At 46.2% G+C, this 18,802-nt stretch overlaps 1 protein-coding gene across 1 annotated transcript; it reads left to right on the plus strand.

Annotated features, from left to right (window-relative positions):
* The first annotated feature begins 14,964 nt into the window (after window positions 1-14,964).
* CALHM3 (calcium homeostasis modulator 3) lies at window positions 14,965-17,112 on the plus strand. The gene is made up of 3 exons (XM_065746761.1): window positions 14,965-15,254; window positions 15,712-15,967; window positions 16,654-17,112. Exons 1-3 carry the CDS (start codon window positions 14,965-14,967, stop codon window positions 17,110-17,112), a joined length of 1,005 nt encoding a protein of 334 aa, XP_065602833.1.
* The last annotated feature ends 1,690 nt before the right edge of the window (window positions 17,113-18,802 follow it).

The following is an 18,802-nucleotide window of genomic DNA, read 5'->3' on the forward strand; positions in this document are numbered from 1 at the left end:
TGGGAAATGTTGATAGCAAAGCACCACGTCTTTTCCTGGGAAATTTCTGACAAGCTGCACCATTACGTGCTCCACCAGCAGGCTCCCCTGCCTTACAAAAAAGAGAACTGGAAAGAAAAGTAACATCGATAAATTGCTGTGTTTCAAACACTGAGCAATTTTAAGCAGTTTAAATACAATAAATCAAGGTTCAGCAAAATGGGGAAAGAACAGAGTGCTTGGGAAAAGGTCATATAAACCTGAGAACCAGAGCCAGGCCAACTCTTCCACCTACCACCCAGGCATACCAGCGGTCAGAGGAAATGCACAACCCAAGACAAAACGAAAGCAGAAGGGCAGGAAGCTGAAACAGCAAACCTTCTGACTTCCTAAGGCAGAAAGAAAAGACTGATTATGACAGCAATGGAGCTGAAGCAAACCCATGGCATTGCTACCAGCATTCTCCCAGTGCTGTACTTGCACCCCAACCTATAGTTCCCATGTTCATCATCTGCTCATGTCCTTCTATTCCCCACTTGGTTTTATCTTGCAAGTAAAAGAAACAGAGCTGGCAGTGCAATATTCTTTCCTGTCAACAACACATAATTATTGCAATGAGTACACCAGGCAGATCACTATCTTCTGCATTTATTTCAGAGACTCATAAAATACCAGCAGAAGGAGAAAAATGTCTGACTGATTTATGTGTCAGTGAAACATATAACATTCAGATCAGCAAGAGCAAAAATGCAGGCAAAAACTACATAAGCCCATAAGGCATATCATAAATGACTGGCATCCCCACGGGCCAGGACTGTCCCACCAAGGCACCAGCCTGCTTCAACAGAGAACTTCAGAGACACAAATCTTAGAGAGTGTCCTGCAGAGGTCACCCAGGCACATGAATTAGAGTTATCTGAGCAACACGGACAGAACAGTTTTCCAGCAGGGACCACAGAAGCACCCAGCCCAGCATGACTCAGATCTCCACGGGAGCCTCCAGATGCCACTGCCATGCAAATAATGGAGAAGAACCCATGAGTAATCAGCCAATGCCGAGAAGAGTGCCTCTGACTACCTCGGGCTGTCTCAACTGTAGTGCATGCATTCTTCTGCATAAAAATCACAGGTGCATTAACCCATGAGAAAAACGATAGGAAGGAATCCCACAGGCTGTCACTCATCACAGAGAGCAGGCTTCTGAGGCAAGAGAAGGCTCAGGAAAGAGCAGCAAACTCACTTGGCTGGCTGGAGGAGAGGACTGAAGAGAGGAGATAGTAATGCTTCTTAGGTTCTGTGATGTAATATTGATCTGCAGTCCACAGAACTGGCTAAGCCTTACAGCTGAGGACATGGAGGACCAGCGAGGAGATAAAGCCACTTCCCCACAGAACCCATGAGGTGGAATTGAGGTCTACTCCTCACCTCTGGCTAAAAAAAACAGCAAAAAGGCATTCCTAGCATCCTGGAACAGCAACATCACAGCCCAGAGAGGATATGCAGTCCACACTCCACATGCTGTGCCAAACAGCCACACACACCTCATTTGGTGGCAGTGACAAACAACACTTCGGAGAGGGTGGAGAGCAAGTATTTGCTGGAGTTTATCAGTCTATATCATAAGGAGACCGTTACCAGATAATCACAGTCTTTTGCTCATTAAGAAAGCACACAACATCACTTTCTGTCACCCCAAGGAAACAGCTACACCTGCTTTACAGGAAGTGAAGAATTCACGAGAATGCTGGCAGTAATCTCACTTCAGTCTCATCATTACACCATCAAACAAAGACCTCCTTCCAGCCACTGGCTGTTAACTTTAAGGTTAACACCTGCTCAGGGCTGTGGCATCTGAAGGGTTGAAGTCCTGGATGTTTCCAGTTCCACTAACCTTAGTTTTCGCTGTCTCCACACTGGCCACCCATCCATGGAGATGCCCAAGGGCCCTGACCTGGCTGGGGGCACTTAGTCCACAGCAGGGGGTTGGAACTGAGTGGCCTTTAAGGTCTCTTCCAACCCAATCCCAATGTGATTCTATGATTAAAGCCCATGGGTACAACAGTGTCAGTAGTACCAAGGGTGATTGAGAGCTTTGGAAGAGGTTCTGAAGTCCTTGCATCTAGTGGTTTCTAAAGAGAAACAACGCAAAGCCCTTTTATAAAGGGGTGGGCAGATCACATCTTAAATCATCGCCCAGTGCTGAAAGCAGCTGTAAATTGATCAGCCTGGAGATCCAGATTTAATATCTGAGTTATGCCTTCAGTACCACCAAAAGCATCACATGGCCTTCAGAAGACCTGCTCAACTAAAGGTAAACATTTTTAAGGAGAACAAGCAGGTAAGGAAAGGTATAAAAACTTTCAGTGCAGCAAGAAGCAGATCTACTTGATATGGAGGCTCTTATACAGCAGAGATGAACTTGTAGGGCAGAAGCTGACTTCACAGCCCCCATAACATCACAGTGCAGCCACAGCTTCTTCAGCAAGAAGGACCTATCTCAGTCCTGGCAGAGAGTGCTCTGTGGTGGCCGCATTACAAAGCCCAGTGTCCCTCGTGCAGAGCCAGGCACCGAGGGCAGAACCAGGGACCTTCAATTAAAATGCACATTACAAAATGTTAAATGGCAGATTTGTAACACCACTGTGTGACATTCGTACTTTCACTGCTCTGCCTCCAGACCATTTTACAGGAACCTGTCAGATCCAATCAGGCTTGTTTATTCTGCATTTAAATGTAGGACTTGAGGCAGTTTGGTTTCAAAAAAGACAGAAAAGGCACATATTGTCCCTGGCATTTGCTTGGTTTTTACAACAAAGGCATCTTGCTTACTCTTTACTCAAAACTAACATGATTTCACTGTTCTGTTACATTACAGATAGGAAATATTCCTACTTGCTGCCTTGGCACAGGTAGGAATTTAATTAAAATGGAAATTAAAGGAAGAACAAGACAAATATAAGTGCCATTAGTCCCCCACACACCCCCCAGTGAGGTGATCCATACAGAGTGTCTCAGAAAGCTCACGTAAGCCGCTGATAATGGATTAAGTGGCAGTGTCCCTTCTGGCTCCAGGTTATAAATTCTTATCTGCTTAAGGTTGCTCCAGAAAGACTTCCAGCTGACAGCACGATCTGTGGAGATAAATCCTCACTGGCACTTTACAGTTGCACACCAGCTACTACAGCATTGCATGTACCTTCTGGTTTGCATTGACAAAGGATGAAGGTTCACCATGTAGAGTTCAATACCCTCTCCTTGCAGGTTTAATTTTAGGCACAACCACTGTCTGTAGCAGAACAGGAAGCATTCCTCACCTCTCCTCTCGTGGTCATTAAGAAAGCCACGGTATAATCACCTTCAGCTCACACAGCTGCTGCATACCATCCAAGCACAGAGGAAGGGAGCAGAGAGGTGGAAGGAGAGGATAACCAGAGAATCCCTCTGTGTGGCCACCAGGTGCCCAGCTCATCAACCAATTCCACACCCCAGACCATATCAAAGAAGCACCCAAAAACCTCAGTACAAACAAGGAAGAATACCAGCATCCCTATTTCCCACACTGGGGGGTGGAAATCCCAACATGTCAGGGAAGATGCAACAAGTTTTGACCACCTGAAATAGCAGTGGGAACAGCACCTGTCCTACTCCTAGCTTTCAGAGGGTCGTCAGGCATCCTCTCCCACTGTCATGCTATGCCTCAGCTGCAAAAATGCACTTAAAAGGATGCATTGAACATACACAGTGTGCACTGCTGCTCAAGAAATCCCCTTCCAGAAGGACAGGTTATCTTCTGCTACTGCAAAAGCGGGGGGAGGGGGGGAAAGGGCAGGGACAGAGGAGACCTCAGCAGTCACTCCCACTTGCTCAGCTCACAGAAGTCAGCCCCATCCAATTAGGTCCTGATGACGTTCTAGGATTTCAGCTAAGGGACTTCAGAATTACCACACGAGCTGGACAGGGAGCCCCAAACATCAACTGCCCTCCTGCAAACGGGACCGACAGACCCGCACCACACAGATACATCTCTGAAGCACCCAGAAAAAGATTCCAAAACGAAGGAGTCCTTCACAGGGAAACACCAGAACACACTTCGGTGGTCTGTCACCTCCAACCCGCTCTGCCCGTGCTTTCCCGGGGCGCGGCTGCACACGAAGAGGACCCGCCCATGGAGTGCCAGGCATAGGGCATCCCACCCCGCAGTGGGTGCTCAAACCAAACTGGGGTCTCCTCTCGGCTCAGGTGCCCACCCCACCCCGGGGTGCCGGCCGAGCCGTTACCTTTGAGGTGGTGATGACGGGCGCGGTGCAGCCGGCTCTGGCCACCGCGGGGCAGCGCGGGGATCCTGGAGAAGCGGCTGCCCATGGCCGCATCCGAACCGAGCGGCACCGCGCGGGGTCTCTCCCGTGGAGGTGCGGTGATGCCGGGCAGCTCCGGCCGCGCTCACGGCCGCGCTCCCGCTGCCCTCCGCGGGGCCGCGCCGGCTCCGCTCGGCTCAGCACGGCGGGGCGGGGCGGCACCGAGGCCCCCCCCTCGCTGTGCCCCGTCGCTATGGAGACGGCTGTTCGGCTCCGGGAGGGAGGGAGTGCGCAGCCCAGATGTGCTGCCGCTGGTGCCACAGGTGGGGACACGGAGCTCGGTCCTGGTAATGGGGCGGGGGGGGCGGTCCCGGGTCCGGCAGTGAAACACCCGTGGATATGCGTGTCTGCATATTTACATCCACTTTGCTTCAAAGAACACTGTAGGTTCTGGAGATGCCTTTGCAAGCTTCGTCTGGGATGTCAGTGGTTGCTGAAGGCAAAGAACTGCTTCAGCTCAGCAGTGTCAGGACTCAAAAAATGACTCATGCCTTCCCCCAAGTAAATGACATTTCTACTCCTCAGCTTCTTCCCAAAAGGTGATTTTGTCTATCCACCTCCACCTTGCCTCCTCTTAGTGGATACCAAAATATATCCTCCCAGTCAGGGGCTACACATGAACATTCCCACACCAAAACCTGTTACTGCCATGAAGTCCCCACCCCAAAACACTGCTCTTCGAAACCAGGCAAATAACTTTCAGGAGCCTTTCTGAGGCTGACTGGGAAGAGATGGTAAGAAACAATGAAGATGCGTGACAAAAATTGATGCTGACATCAGGATGAGGACAACTCCTCCATGCAATGGAGCAGGCTAGCTTGAGCCTTCAAGCCCTGCTCTACAATACAGGTTAGCTGTGCTGCATTGTTGCACCCTTCCTCCTTCTCACTTGAGGGAGAACCAATGCCAGTCAGGCACTACCACAGCACAGGGCTGGAGCTCCTTCCCAAATGCAAGCTGCTCAATTATAGGTGTTGTAGGAATGTTGGGTCCTGCTCTGTCCCCATAGTGAAAGCACTAACAGGAAACTCCTGCGCAGAGGTGGGGAAGAGTCACCCCTTTCATTCATATTCATATCCCCTGTGAACAGTATTTCCAGCCACAAACACAAGGCTGAAATTACCATTAGATGAGCAACCCTATCACTTTGCCCTACAACACCTACCATTCTGCTGAATTCAACTGTTGGCAGCCTGCAGTCTCACCTCTTTCTCTGTAATTTCCGTTATACCTGTCCTCCAATTTCTTAAGAGAGGACTTACACTTTTCTGGAGTTTTCTCAGTTTTGGACTGCAGATATAGGGTACATTCATACGATCACACAGGGAGCATCCCTGTGCAGTCATCTATTAAACCACAGGCACTCATGCATGTACCATGCATGCTGCTCACCATGGGAACTCACTGTGGGGTGGGAGCTCTCTGTAAGGACTGAGTGAGGAGGAATACAAAACAGCACTGAGGTTCTACTGTGACCTGATCTCTGTTCACTCTGTCAGAGAGTTTCTGAATTAGTACATGCTCTGGCTGGGTAAGGAGCAAGGAGCAGTTGCTTCTGTCCTTGCCAACTTGTGGCAGTCTTTCTGCAGAAAACATTGAGCAGGGTGCTCTGTCACAGGGGCCCTTGACCATCAAAATAGGAGCATATTGATTCTGGGTTTTGCTTTTCTCTTGCACTTCAGCAACAGGGAACATTTGATCAGCTTGCTAGAGCTACAGGACTTCCATACCAACGAGTAAGAACATGGCTTCTTAGTATGAGTGGTATCAATTGAACCGAGTACGAACATGCAATTTCTGGGCACCAATCCCATCAAGGAGTGCAAGTCTGGTGGAGATGATGCAGGCTGGACCAATGTCTGAGCAACCTGATCTAGCCACAGGTGTCCCTACTCATTGCAGGGGGACTGTTCCACTGAACCCTGCTAACTTCACACATAGATTCATTTAATTCTTTGCCTTGTATCCTGAAGAATCCGCAGATCTCAGACATTGTTTAATTGACCCTAATCAATTTCTACAAGTGTGGAAGAAAAGGGCACACCTATCCATACAACATACACACCTGCATGCTGCAGGAAGAGATTTTTTTTTAGAATATCCATACTGTACCTAACTGGGATAATATCTTAGTTTACTTGGTTGCTTTTTAAATTGCCTGAATGACAGTTGGAAACAGGCCTTCTTGATGTGGCCCAGGATTCTTTGCTCCTTCCTTCTCTTCACCCAAACTGCACTATCAGTAGTCAGATTTCGTACCTACATAGATTTCATTCCTCTTTTGACAATGGTTGGCTTCACTTGGAAAGAAGATTCACCCCTGTGCTGAAGGCAGGACTCTGCTCACTGCCAGGTCAGATCTTACATCACCCCAAAACAAAACACACCGCAGCACCTGTGTTGGCAAAGTTTGCCCCCATCACTGCCACTTCTGAAACTGAAGCAGAGCCAGGTAAGAGGATTAGATGGGGCAGACACAAACTCAGCTCTGTGAATCAAAATGAGAAGTGACAACAGTCTGCTTTCACTCACAGATGACCAGCTTCTTGTCCTAAAAGGCCAAGAGATTCCACAGCAGCATCCAGCACCACTTTAGAATATATATCTAGAAATAATAGCTTAAAGCACAGAGACTGATGATGCAAATCTTCACCAACACTTGTACAATGCTCAGCCGACAGTCAGCAAGAGGAAATCATAACAGGTGATCTTTAGAGCTAGGCCCTGTGTCAGCTCTTCCATAAAAATGTAGGTATATGTTTTCTAGGAGTGGGGTAGGAAGGAAGTTTCCATCCTTCACAACACACTGGCTCTATAGCATATTGTGTGAATGGGCCAGAGCTGTTTCATTCATCTCCCCACACAATGTTATGGAACTAAATCAAGTTAGCTGTATACAAGCCTTTATATCACCATCTTTTGATTTTTCCTATTCTTTTACTTGTATGAAAAGCTTCATAAATTCAATAACAGCGCTACTATATAAAAAAAGCAAGGAAAAGAGCAAAAGCAAGAGAATCACTTCCTTTGCTCCATTTGGGAAGTTCAATTTTAATGAAACCTGTCTGCTTATGGGACAGAAGTCATAGTACGGGTCTGATCCCTGCACTGACAAGCAGAACCTGGAGATCCTTTACATTTCTATCAGCCATTTTGCAAAGTGTTGGTTACGTTTCCCATGAACTATGTTCAGAATTAATAGTATGAAGACAGCTATCAACAGGGTAGAATAAATAGGGTGGTTAGACTTGCTGGTCATATTTTTTTTTTTTTTGAGCTCTGGCATGCAAGTCTCACCTACAGCACTTGAACACTTAGGTGAGGAGGGCTAAAGTCACTCAAGGTTCTTGTGCTTCCCACACTGGGGCTGAGCCCCATGTGCACATCAGAGCAGGTCAAAGTGTGCCTCCTCCCACTGAGGAAAAACTCCAACAAGTAGAGAATGACCACATTTGTACCATATCCCAGCAGTCAGCTCTTAACACTTACATAAAAGCCCTGAGCAGAAGTTATTTCCAGGGGAATCAGCTCCTCCCCCTTTAAAGGCCCCTTTGATCTACACGAGGAATCTAACAGGATTTTAGCAGAGCTAATAACCAGCTCTTTGATTTTCCCTTTAGAGTATCACTGCCTGTCAGGCAGACCAGAACCCTACTCCCAGAAGTAGGGCAATTCAGATGCACCTCAGTGTGCTGGGGGAAGCCTACCAGCTGCACACCACGTTTACCAGCATTGCAGTGGTCTTTGCACCCAGTCACTTTACTTTTGGGTAAAGCCTATCTCAAAACAGTTACCTTGTCAACAGACTTTCCCTTCAGTCATTTCAACATCATGGTCAAGATGGTGGACATTCCTACTGAAGTGGCAGACAGAATGCCATGAAAGAATGAAATATGAGAGATATTTCCCTTCCAAAGGAGATCCCACAGTCTTTGCAGATCTAAATGGGTTTCTATTAAAACAGGAACAAATCAGGAGTAATGACAGATGCTAGTACAATTCTCATATCCTATTCTTATTTCTGCATCCAAATGTTTGCTTTTAATTAGATTTACTTTCCAAATGAACAGTGGAGGTGTCCAGATTTCTAATTGGGTCAATGCTAGCCAAAGGTAGATCCTGACAAGAAACCAGTCTCCTTGGGAATACTGTTAAAAAAAAAACAACCTTTAGTAAAGACGGTCATTTAGAGAAAGGGTAAGTGTGTTAAGGGCTACTACTCTGCATACCTAAATGTGCTTGACATCCCCAACACTTAAAACTGTGCTTTAGATTGACAAAGATTTTGGCACACTACCTAATAGTTAACTATCAAAGTATTTTTTGCTTTTCCTACAGGTGGAGATATTTCATGATTTCCCAGCCAAAGGAACAAGGACTGGTTATGTTTTAACACATTTTCAGTCCAGGTCCTATCTCTCACAAGTAGTTCCTCACTAGATGGGCTTGCTGACAGCTCCTAGCTCTAGATCCATGCTTTGACTGCTCAGTTCCCTCCTGGTCTCCATTAGGGATTCCTATCTAATTGCACTGAATTTGACTAGACCTGAAAATATCAGCAGTCACCTTCTCATCCCAGACTACAGAGGCTTTAACACCAGTAGTAGTGGATATGCAGCTTGCTGCTAGCATCTGCAGTCACAGTTTTTCTTTACTCTTTGATTCAAATGGTGAGAACCAACCAGAACTTCAGAAACGTCAACATTAGTATCATGTAGTCCCACTGATTCTCAAAGACAGTCTGTTTTGTGTTCACAATGGGAAGCACTTTTCACCAGGAAAATATAAGGAACCGCTGAATTCAGCAGAACAGGTGCAACTTTATTTTATTTGTTCCCCAAGAGTACAATCCTGCCCCAGCAATGAAGACAAACCCCACAGGCAAATGTCAGCATTAATTTTGGCTTGACAGCCAGGAACAGCCAGCACACATTTCAAAACAAATCTCAAAATGCACAACCAAACCAGGGAATAACAGAAGAGAAGCATAAGTCCCCAGCAGGGATTATTTGAATAATCTTGCTGACAGATCTGCTCTTTCCTCCAAATTTCCAGTCTGCACAAAGTATTACAATATGAAATCAGATGCCATCACTGGGTTCTGATGAATGTAAAAATAAAAAAGGACTAACACTGCCTTCCCATAGGAATTGATACTCCAGTTGTAGCCACACCACTCTCAATTGTTCACACTGTCACTACAGTCCTGAAGGCAGCATTACAGCCTGGCTGAGCATCATCTACCACTAGTCACTACATCAACAGTGAAAGATTTTCAGCTCGTCGACTGATGAACACATTCCTGACATTATCATCTCTTCTCAAAGACTCTGCATGAGTTTCACCTACTGGATTCAAAAGGCAAATTTGCTTCTTCACCTAAAAAATAATGCTGAGATTATCACTAAAATATTTGAAAACCAAAATCGCCTCTAATTTTAAAGCTGCAAGTCTACCACACTATTACTTTTAAGTGTATAAATGGCTGTCTATTAAAAACTTGCAGATCATTTCTATTCTGAGTTTGCTGAGATGTAAATTCCATGTCAGTGGAGCTCATTAGATGCTCTTATATTTGGTGCAGCAGCCAAAATAGATGCTTACAAATTATGATTCCATCATTCAACCTTCTTTTCCATGAATTGAAAAGGTCAAAGTCCTAGTTACAGCACTGCTAGGAGTTACAGCCAACTGCCAAGATAGGCGTTTTCATAGAAACAAAGGTTGAAAAGGCCACAAAGATCACCAAGTCCAACCATCAGCCCACACCTGTGACTGCTCTAGACCACATCACTCAGTGCCACATCTACAGTTGTCTTGAAAACCTCCAGAGCCTAGGCAGCTTGTTCCAACGCCTCAGTTACTACCTTCACCTTCTCCATTTTCACACTGGTCAAAACTGTTAGAGGTGGGATATATCCTCATTTTGGGAAGGAATTTGAAAGCAAGAGATGGTGTCAAAATGCTTCTCTCTGTATCCAGAGCTCACTTCTAGTGAAGACACAGGCAACAAAACAGTGATTATACCAGACCTGGAGACTGAGAATTTGATAATCTGAAATAATTCAAAATACAACCCTTGCCTTGCACTTATATGGCTAATGGTTCTGCTCCACTGCTCAGATCAGAAAGCTGTGGTTCAGAGCCAGCAAATATCAGAGCAAAGTCAGCTCCTGGCAACCAGCAGCACCAAAGCTAATTTACAGTTGTTTCGTGGCCACTGTTTGCTAGCTTGATCCCTCCCAAAAATGAGCTTAATTACACAGATGATTTACTCATAAGGAACAAGGATAGCTCTTGCAACAAAAGCAGGAGACCAGGTGGGAAAACGGGCTGGTGAAAATGGGGCAGATACCAGGAAAGGCGTAGGGGAAACTGAGCAGGCTGAAGATGCTGGAGGTGCTGCTCCCTGGCTGGGAAATGAGCTGCAAGAAAGCCTCTCAACCACAGGCTGCTGAGGGACCCTGGCTGAGACCTGAGGTATTTTCCATAGCATTACTACAACATGGTATTTTGCAGAGAAGGGCTGCCATCAGCTACAGGAAAAGGCAAGTTCCATGAGGTTTGAAGACAAGAAGCATCTTAAAGAGACAAACACCCGCTACATGGAAACATGAGAAGAGACTGGAGTGTTTGCCAGCAGAGGGTCTTGATTAAAGCATGAAGAAGCACAGGGCAGCAATTACAAAGTCACAGAATCCTATCATCCTACACAATGCAGTGCTGGCTATTTGCTTCAAAAACACAGGAGTGTTAGGACAGAGACAGGAGGTTGCTAAAGGGACAGTGAAGAGATGATTATCCTTGGCAGGACACAAGGCACAGCCGGTAATTATTGCCTGCAAGACCACAAGGATTTGTCTTGATGCAGTGGAAAATTATGTGCCCTAAAAGGCTGTTTACCCGCTCAGTCCACAACCATTAGAATTCAGTAAGGTTATGGACTGCAGTCCTTAATTTTGTCACCTTAAGGTATTTTGTGCTCTAAGGATCAGAGGGCAGAGTTGCTTTGTGAAGAACCAAATGAGAATGGCATGGTTTTGCCCTTAGATTACAAGAACTTGCTGGGGTTAGATTTACTGGGTTTTTTTTAATCACACAGTGCTGGATGAAGTCTGATTTCTGGGGATTCCTTCTTCTAAAAAAGATGTGAATTATCCCTCACAATCATGTACCCAGGGACAGTCAGTGGGGACAAAGCAGAGGCCAGCACTGCATCCCTAAATCCACAGCAACATGCAGCCACCTCTTCCTCCCATTCTCCTTCCCACCAGCTGTTAGAGCATGAGCTCTGAAACTCATAAGCTCAGAGTCAGGAAAACTAGTCCAAAACTAGAACATGACAGAGAGAAATAGTCAGCTCTTGGTGAAAGGAAGAGACCTTCTGAGAATTTAAGACAGGCTGCTATTTCCTAGGAATAAGGCAGAATCGCCACAGTCAGATAACAGCACTTGCATTTGTCACATTCTGAAGACATGCAACCTCTATAAATCACAAATACACAGAGGAGACTATTAACGATGTGAGAAGGCACAGAGGGATAGGCAAGAGCTAGGTGACAAGACAACCTCATGAAACAGGACTCTAATTCTGCCCACAGATGAATTGCAGCTATCATGAAGCAGCAGTTCCACATGCTCTGTGGGTGTTTTAAACCCCTCAGCTCTATTGCACCACACTCCACAGCAGTGACATTGGGGTGCTTCTTCATAATTCAGTGCCTGCCTCAAAAACAGTCAGCTTTTCTAAAGACCACTATTAAAGATATTCCCCTGTGGTGTGGGAGGGAGAGAAGGGGACATGACATTTCTTAATTCTTAATTCATCTTTAGAAAGTCTTTCCTTTCTCAACATATAAATCACAGAAATACTGTATAACCCTCTACAAATGATCTGTCACATTAATCTATTAGTCTCTAGTGAACTCATACTTCATAGTCTGCGCATCCCAGAAGCACTGAAGTCAAGCCCGACCACAACCAGAACGGGTTAATTCACATTACAGCAATATACATGTGGCCACAAGAGGGCTCTAGAAAACCCGTGTTACGGTTTTACATCTTGTAAATTCAAGAGGTTCATCCAGTAACTCAAATGGTTACTGCCTGAGTTGCTGGTAACAGGCAACAGAAAGTATTCCTTACATGACATCTCTTGACCAAGATAGAATCAAAGATTGGAAAAGAGCTCTAAGATCACCTAGCCATCCACCACCAGCATTGCTGGCTAAGCCACATCCCTAAGTAACATGTCTCCACATGTCTTGAAAAGCCCCAGGAACAGTGACTCCACTACCACCTGGCCACCACCCATCCACTTTTCTGGAAAAGTTGTTCTTCCTTATATCCAACCCAAACCTTACCTAGCACAACTTACACAGAAGTACTGAAACACAACCAAGTTAAATCAAATAAGAGTGGAGCAACCAGGAGAGGGTTGACAGCAAACCTGTCTGAACATTGGATGCGAGTAGCCAAAGTTCACACATCAAGAGCTCTCACACTTACTGACCAAGAGTTTCTCTAGAGGATGACAAAAGCTATGGTAGCAGATTTAGATGTTAGCCATAACTTACCCAAGGGTCTTTGGTAAATTAACAACACTGAAATGATCTCACTGCAGCATCAGCTCAAAGCCAAGCAGATAAATGGCCTCGAAATAAGCTCTTTCATTTAGACATGGTGAAAATTAGGTCAAGGTTGGAATAATGCAGAGATGAAAGAAGGCTTTTGCATAAGCCAAGAAGTTAAGCTTTAATGGCCAGGATAGCAATTTATAATGACTTCTTAAGAAAGACGAAACTAAGCCATCTACTTCCTCACTAACAGTCAGCTGTATGTTGGTGCTTTAATGAAGTTATAAGGAAGAACACAGGAGCATCCAATCTCCAGATAGCTTAATTAGTGAAAACAAACTACATCTCACAAAGCTGCCATTATTTCTGCTGGCATCTCATTAATCATTTAGTGCTCATTACACATTATTTGAGTAACCTGGAGAAAGTGCTCAGTTCCGCAAAAATAAAAAAAACCACTCATATAGTGCCCACCTCATGGGGCAAAAGCACAAAAAGGATCAGGGCAATAAGTTGAGCTCCACTGTTGCAGTTATAAACTACTACAAGCAGCTCCTAATGAGGTAAACCAGCACTTCCCATTCCACAGGAGGTGGCAGCAATGGCCCGGCTCCAACAGGCCACAAGTTGAGTGAAATATCCACTTATGGGTGCCAGCTCTGTCTGAGAGCAGGACAGGGATAGCAAGGAATATCCAAGTTAATCTCTCCTTCCTGCTGAGTTTATCCTACTTCAAATGAGGAACACAAATTTCATTGGTGAAGCCATCCTTTTCCCCAAAGCAAGAAGGCTGCACCATACCAGCTCTTACCCACAAGGCAAGGCCTTCTTGCACCCAAACTACTGTTCTCTCTATCAGATAGAGTTAAAAAATATATATATATGCTATTTTACACCCACAAGGGAATAAGGAAGGGTGCCCCTTTCCCAGTGCTCTGATGCTACGGTGTTGGGCTGTAACATTACAGCACAAAAGAAAGTACAGCAGTAAGAGCAGGGTAGCGAGGTTCTAGGCTACAACAAATGCAAACAAACCCAAATACAGCAGTCACAGACACAAAAACAAAAGAAGAAAATTCACTTACCTTTGAAAGTCCTCAGGTACACAGACAACTCCAGCAGGATACTCTTGCCTTCACTACCAACCCTTAAATGAGGTCTGGGAAGGAGGAGATCCTGGCCCCACTCCTTCCGGTCACTCAAGTACATTGCATGCACCTGAGCTCCCCCGGGTTGGCCCTGCCTTCCCACCAGGTGTTCAATCACTGCTTCAAGCTGTGCCTCAGCATTTCTGCTACACAGGCTAAAGCCAAAGGTCTGTGCCACCTGAGTCTGTAACGGTTTGCTGACCAGTTCTGGTTGCTGTCAATTAAGGAGCAGATGTGTATCTCCAGAAGATAGTGCCCACATCAAACACGAGAAAGTTAAATAATTGTATTTTTGGCTCTGATAAGCATTTTGAGCATCTGCCCATGTTTAGCAATTTTCTTATTTCCAGAGTTCTTTCTCTCTCGTTCCAGAAAACTCCTTTTGCAACAAAGGAATACTGTCTTTCTCCTACAACTCCGTGACCCCTCATCTCAGCTTGGAATTACTGGTAAGACTCCAGATCACAAGAATGTCTCTGCAGTACAACGCCTTTGCCACAAGGTGTCGTTCCAGACTGGGAAAGCCATCAGCTCTCACAGCCACCGGACTGCTGGGTTGGTCTGTTCAGCCAATTTTCATTTAGGGAAATCTGACCGAGTGGCGATGGGGTGGACTCAGACCCAAGCGTGCACTTCCCACGTCCTTCCTGTGCTCCCGGGGCTGGGGGACTGCTTCACCAAAAAGAAACTGAGTGGCACAGCTGCAGCAAAGGTCAGCAAATTGGACTCACTTTGTTTCTCCTGCTCAGCTAAAGAAACTAACAGCTGCTGTACTAGAAGATAAGCAAGGGGTGAAAGAAGGAGCTCTGAAAGCTGGGCGTCCTCTTCCATATTCTTCACCCCCAAAGCAGCAGAAAGGGGGACAAAGAGAAACGGTTTCCTAGGAGGAGAATTGGATAAAAGAGCATGATGGACCGCTTCCGGATGGTCTTCCAGTACTTCCAGTCCAACTCAGAGTCTGTAATGAACGGGATCTGTGGGCTGTTAGCTCTGGCTAGCGTAAAGATTTATACCTGCCTTGACTTTAGCTGCCCCTGCCTGCCCCGCTACAACATGGCATATGGCTTGGGGATCATGTTTGTGCCCCCCATTGCCCTCTTCCTCTGCGGCCTCATCCTCAACAGACAATCTCTGGTGATGCTGGAGGAGTGGAGGCGGCCACAAGGACATAGGAGGAAGGACCTAGCTGTCATCAGGTGGGGATTGCACCAGGAGCAGAGCCTTTTCACCTCTCCCTTTCACCTCTCCTCTATCCTGTCTCCTCTCTGTATCTCTGATCCTCCCAGTAAGTCATCTAAACCCACTTCCCAACACTTCACCCCACAAGCATGGGGTCTGGGGCATGGTCAGCACACATGTGCTGTGCATGTGTAGGTTTTCCATCAGGGCTTAAATGTGCAAGAAGATGAGGTGCTTATACATGCAAAAGGAGTGTCAATCCATCATGACTGTTCTTTATGAAAAGCATTGTGATTTCTTTCCCTTCAGCTCAGTTATTGCAGACATACCAGTAAAAGGGCAAGGAGAACCAGCTTCACCCTGTTACAGACAAACCATTACCCAGAGCACAGGTTGCACAGAGCAGAGTGAGAATGGCCTTAAATAAATAGGATTTCCCGGGCAGAAACTGAGCTCCTGTCTCTTTTGCTTCAGGTACATGTGCTGCTCCATCATGCAGCGAGCCATGATTGCCCCAGCCATCTGGATCATCGTCACCCTCCTGGATGGTAAATGCCTAATCTGTGCCTTCAGTGGCTCTGTGGATCCCAAGAAGTTTGTGGGCTTTGCCAATGCCACCCTGGCACAAGCACAGGAGCTGCTCACCAGGGTGCCCTGCAAGGAGGACGAGCTGATGAGGAACAGCACATCCCGCAGGGCAGTGTCCAGGTACCTGCGCTGCTGGTCCCAGGTGGGTGGCTGCCAGCTCAGCCCCATGGCTGAGATGTGCTAAAGGCACCTGCTCTTCATTCAGCACAGCTTTGCTGTGGTCTGGCTGGGAGCGGGGCTGCTCTTTGTTGCCTTATGCCCCAAAATGCTGCTGCCCTCAGTGACAATCTCCAAAGTCACCTGGGAAGAGAAAAAGAAGGAAAGAAAGGACTTTTTTTTTAACTAACAGAATTTTGCTAGAAGAACCAGCACATTCTACACCCATATGATAAAAAGTAGGTTGTGAGGAATATCAGGCCTGCTAAAACCCTGCATGTTTAGGGTGAAAGCTGAGACAGGTGAAAATATGCTCAGCAATTATGTGAGAACTCGACACCTGGCCCTAGAGCTGGTGAAGGTAGCAGGTGGCTCTCATTGGAGATAAGTGGGTGCCAGCAGGAGACGGTCAAATCCCTTCATCTAAGGCACTCCTGTGCTTAAAGCAAACGCTCCAGACTCACTTTACTAAGTTATTTCTACTAAACTACTGATAAGCAGATAAATGTCACATATTTGCTGGGAAAAGGTGACAGCTTCCACAGCACACTCAGCCTGAGTGCAGTTTCAAGAGCTGGATTGAAGGGACAGATAGGGGTCCAGATGTGTAAGCTCATACCTGCCCTTATGCTTACGTTGATCCTGTTGCTCTGCTTATTTCTTATCACCCAGGCGCTTGGCTGGAGCATTTTGTTGGTCTTCATCATAGCAGCTTTCCTTGCCCGCTGGCTCACACCTTGCTTCAACCAGGCTGCCCTCCTACAGACACGTCACTGGAGCAACTACATTGACATTGAGCAGAAGATTTTTGAGGAAACCTGCTGTGAGCATAGCCGGCTCTTTGCTCACCAATGCATCCTCCACTTCTTTGAAAGCATGCGGAAAGAAATCAGACACCACAGCTTTGACTTGGCTAGAGAGAAAGAAGAGAAGGAAGGAGAGGAAGATCTTCTCCACGGCATCACAGACCAGGATCAGGTGAACAAACTTCTGAAAACGTGGTACTTTGAGAAGCCTCCATTGGATGTGAGCCAGGCAACCCACAGACATCCGCCAGGGCTAGAGAGACCTCCAACCCAGGCAAGTAGCTGTGATTCCAGGTCTAAATTCACCCAGCACACCCATGTGTAAAGGGGATATTGTCCTTAAGTCAACACAGCTGTGACCAACAGATGGATGGCCACAGTGCTCACCTCTTCCTCCAGAACCCCAGGCACAAAAGCTGAGCTCTGGGGCACCCAGAAGAACCTCCTAGCTGAACTAGCAACACTCAGCTCTCAAGATCCTAGAGTTCTAGAACCAGACACCATTCATGATAATACTCATCCAAGAGCTGTGAATTGTGCTTTTGTCATCTTGAAGAGTTTGCAGCTGTGACAAAACCATTCTGGAATGAAGAATGGACTGTGTTGGTTGGTGTTCAGGAGGTTCTGCAAGCACCAGCACCGTGCCATCGTCAGGATGCACCTGGGTTTTAGGCACTTTCCTGCTAGATTTTAGTACAAACCAATCTACACAAAGGATCATCCTTACATTGCCTCTCTGGGCATATCCATTCTTAGTTTCAGCGTCATTTGAATGTAAGCTCTGAGCCTCTAATGGCAAGTATTTTCTTATCTGCCTCTTTCCAGCCCCTGTTGTAGATGTTTTATCTCAGACATGTATGAATTTGACTCATATTTCTGTCCAGCGTTGTTGCTCAGGTGCATTAAACTTCTTACTGCAAACTGCATCCTGCATTGCTTTCCCTTCCTTCATCTCCATTCTCCATCTTTCCCACATCATCATGAGCTTTTCCTACTTTCATAAAAAAATCAGCTCTGACAGATATTGAAATGCCACAGAAATACCCCAGGCCCCCCTGAGCACGCCAGAATTGTGTGTGCAGCACCCTCTGGGATCAGCACAGAGCTCTTCCCATGCTCTTTAGCTCCAGGGAGTGAATATTGCGCTTTGGATTTCAGTTCTGGTTTACTGTCACCAGATATGACACTGAAAATCTCAGACTGAGGTTTGCTGCAGATGCACCACTCCACACAAGTCAAATCAGAAATTTTCCTAGCCCTGCTCAGACCAGAGGTCCAGAGCTCTCCTTTGCATGCTGCTTTCCATGCTCTCATGTTTTAACTCATCTCAGAGCGGCCACAAAATGCAAAGGAGATGTGGGATAGCTTTGCTAGCTGTGTCGGGAGGAAGTAGGATTTAAGGGCAGTGCCACAGATTTTTGCAGGTGTACAAAGGCTCATGTGGGGAGGGTCAGCCTGGTCACAGGGCAGCCCTTGTTGATAGGTGGGGTCCTTGGTGCAATTTTGTATGTGCTCAGGCTCTCAGCTTTTTTGTGACTTCTTGGCCTTTGTCCCTTCAGCCCCTGACCTCTGATCCCTTGACCTTTTGAGCCTTTGATCAGGACTCAAGACAAGATTCACCCTTTAATCCATACCTTTCACATCATGCTCAGCTGCCACATTTTCTGCATATCCTAACTAATTACAATCATCTATCTTGCTTCTTGAAACACACATAACATACCCATAGGCTATGGACCATCCACATAAATGTTGATGGTGTTCATTTAGTCCATAACTTTGGATTCCATCTGTCATAACAGTCCTTCAGTGCCCGTAGAACGACCTTTTGATGTTTGGCCTAGTGACCATTTGACTTAATATATATATTGACTTTTGGCCTGGTTACCTTTCACCCACTGACCTTTGTCCTGATGACCCTTGAGCTTCTGACCTATTGACCTACTGATCAATCACCAACTGGCCCAACAATTACTAGGGGACCCAGCCCAGCTCTGCGCGCTATATTCAAGGGG

The sequence above is a fragment of the Cyrtonyx montezumae genome, unplaced genomic scaffold (genome assembly GCF_038088225.1).
Source record: "Cyrtonyx montezumae isolate F1298 unplaced genomic scaffold, pur_monq_1.0 scaffold_4, whole genome shotgun sequence".
Lineage (NCBI taxonomy): Eukaryota > Metazoa > Chordata > Aves > Galliformes > Odontophoridae > Cyrtonyx > Cyrtonyx montezumae.

Bases quoted from the DNA above. Each gene is read 5' to 3' on its own strand.
- CALHM3 (XM_065746761.1), top strand. From the start codon at position 14,965: ATGATGGACCGCTTCCGGATGGTCTTCCAGTACTTCCAGTCCAACTCA. The intron at 15,255-15,711 runs GTGGGGATTGCA...CTTTTGCTTCAG, and splicing joins AAGGACCTAGCTGTCATCAG to GTACATGTGCTGCTCCATCA. The intron at 15,968-16,653 runs GTGGGTGGCTGC...CTTATCACCCAG, and splicing joins ACCTGCGCTGCTGGTCCCAG to GCGCTTGGCTGGAGCATTTT.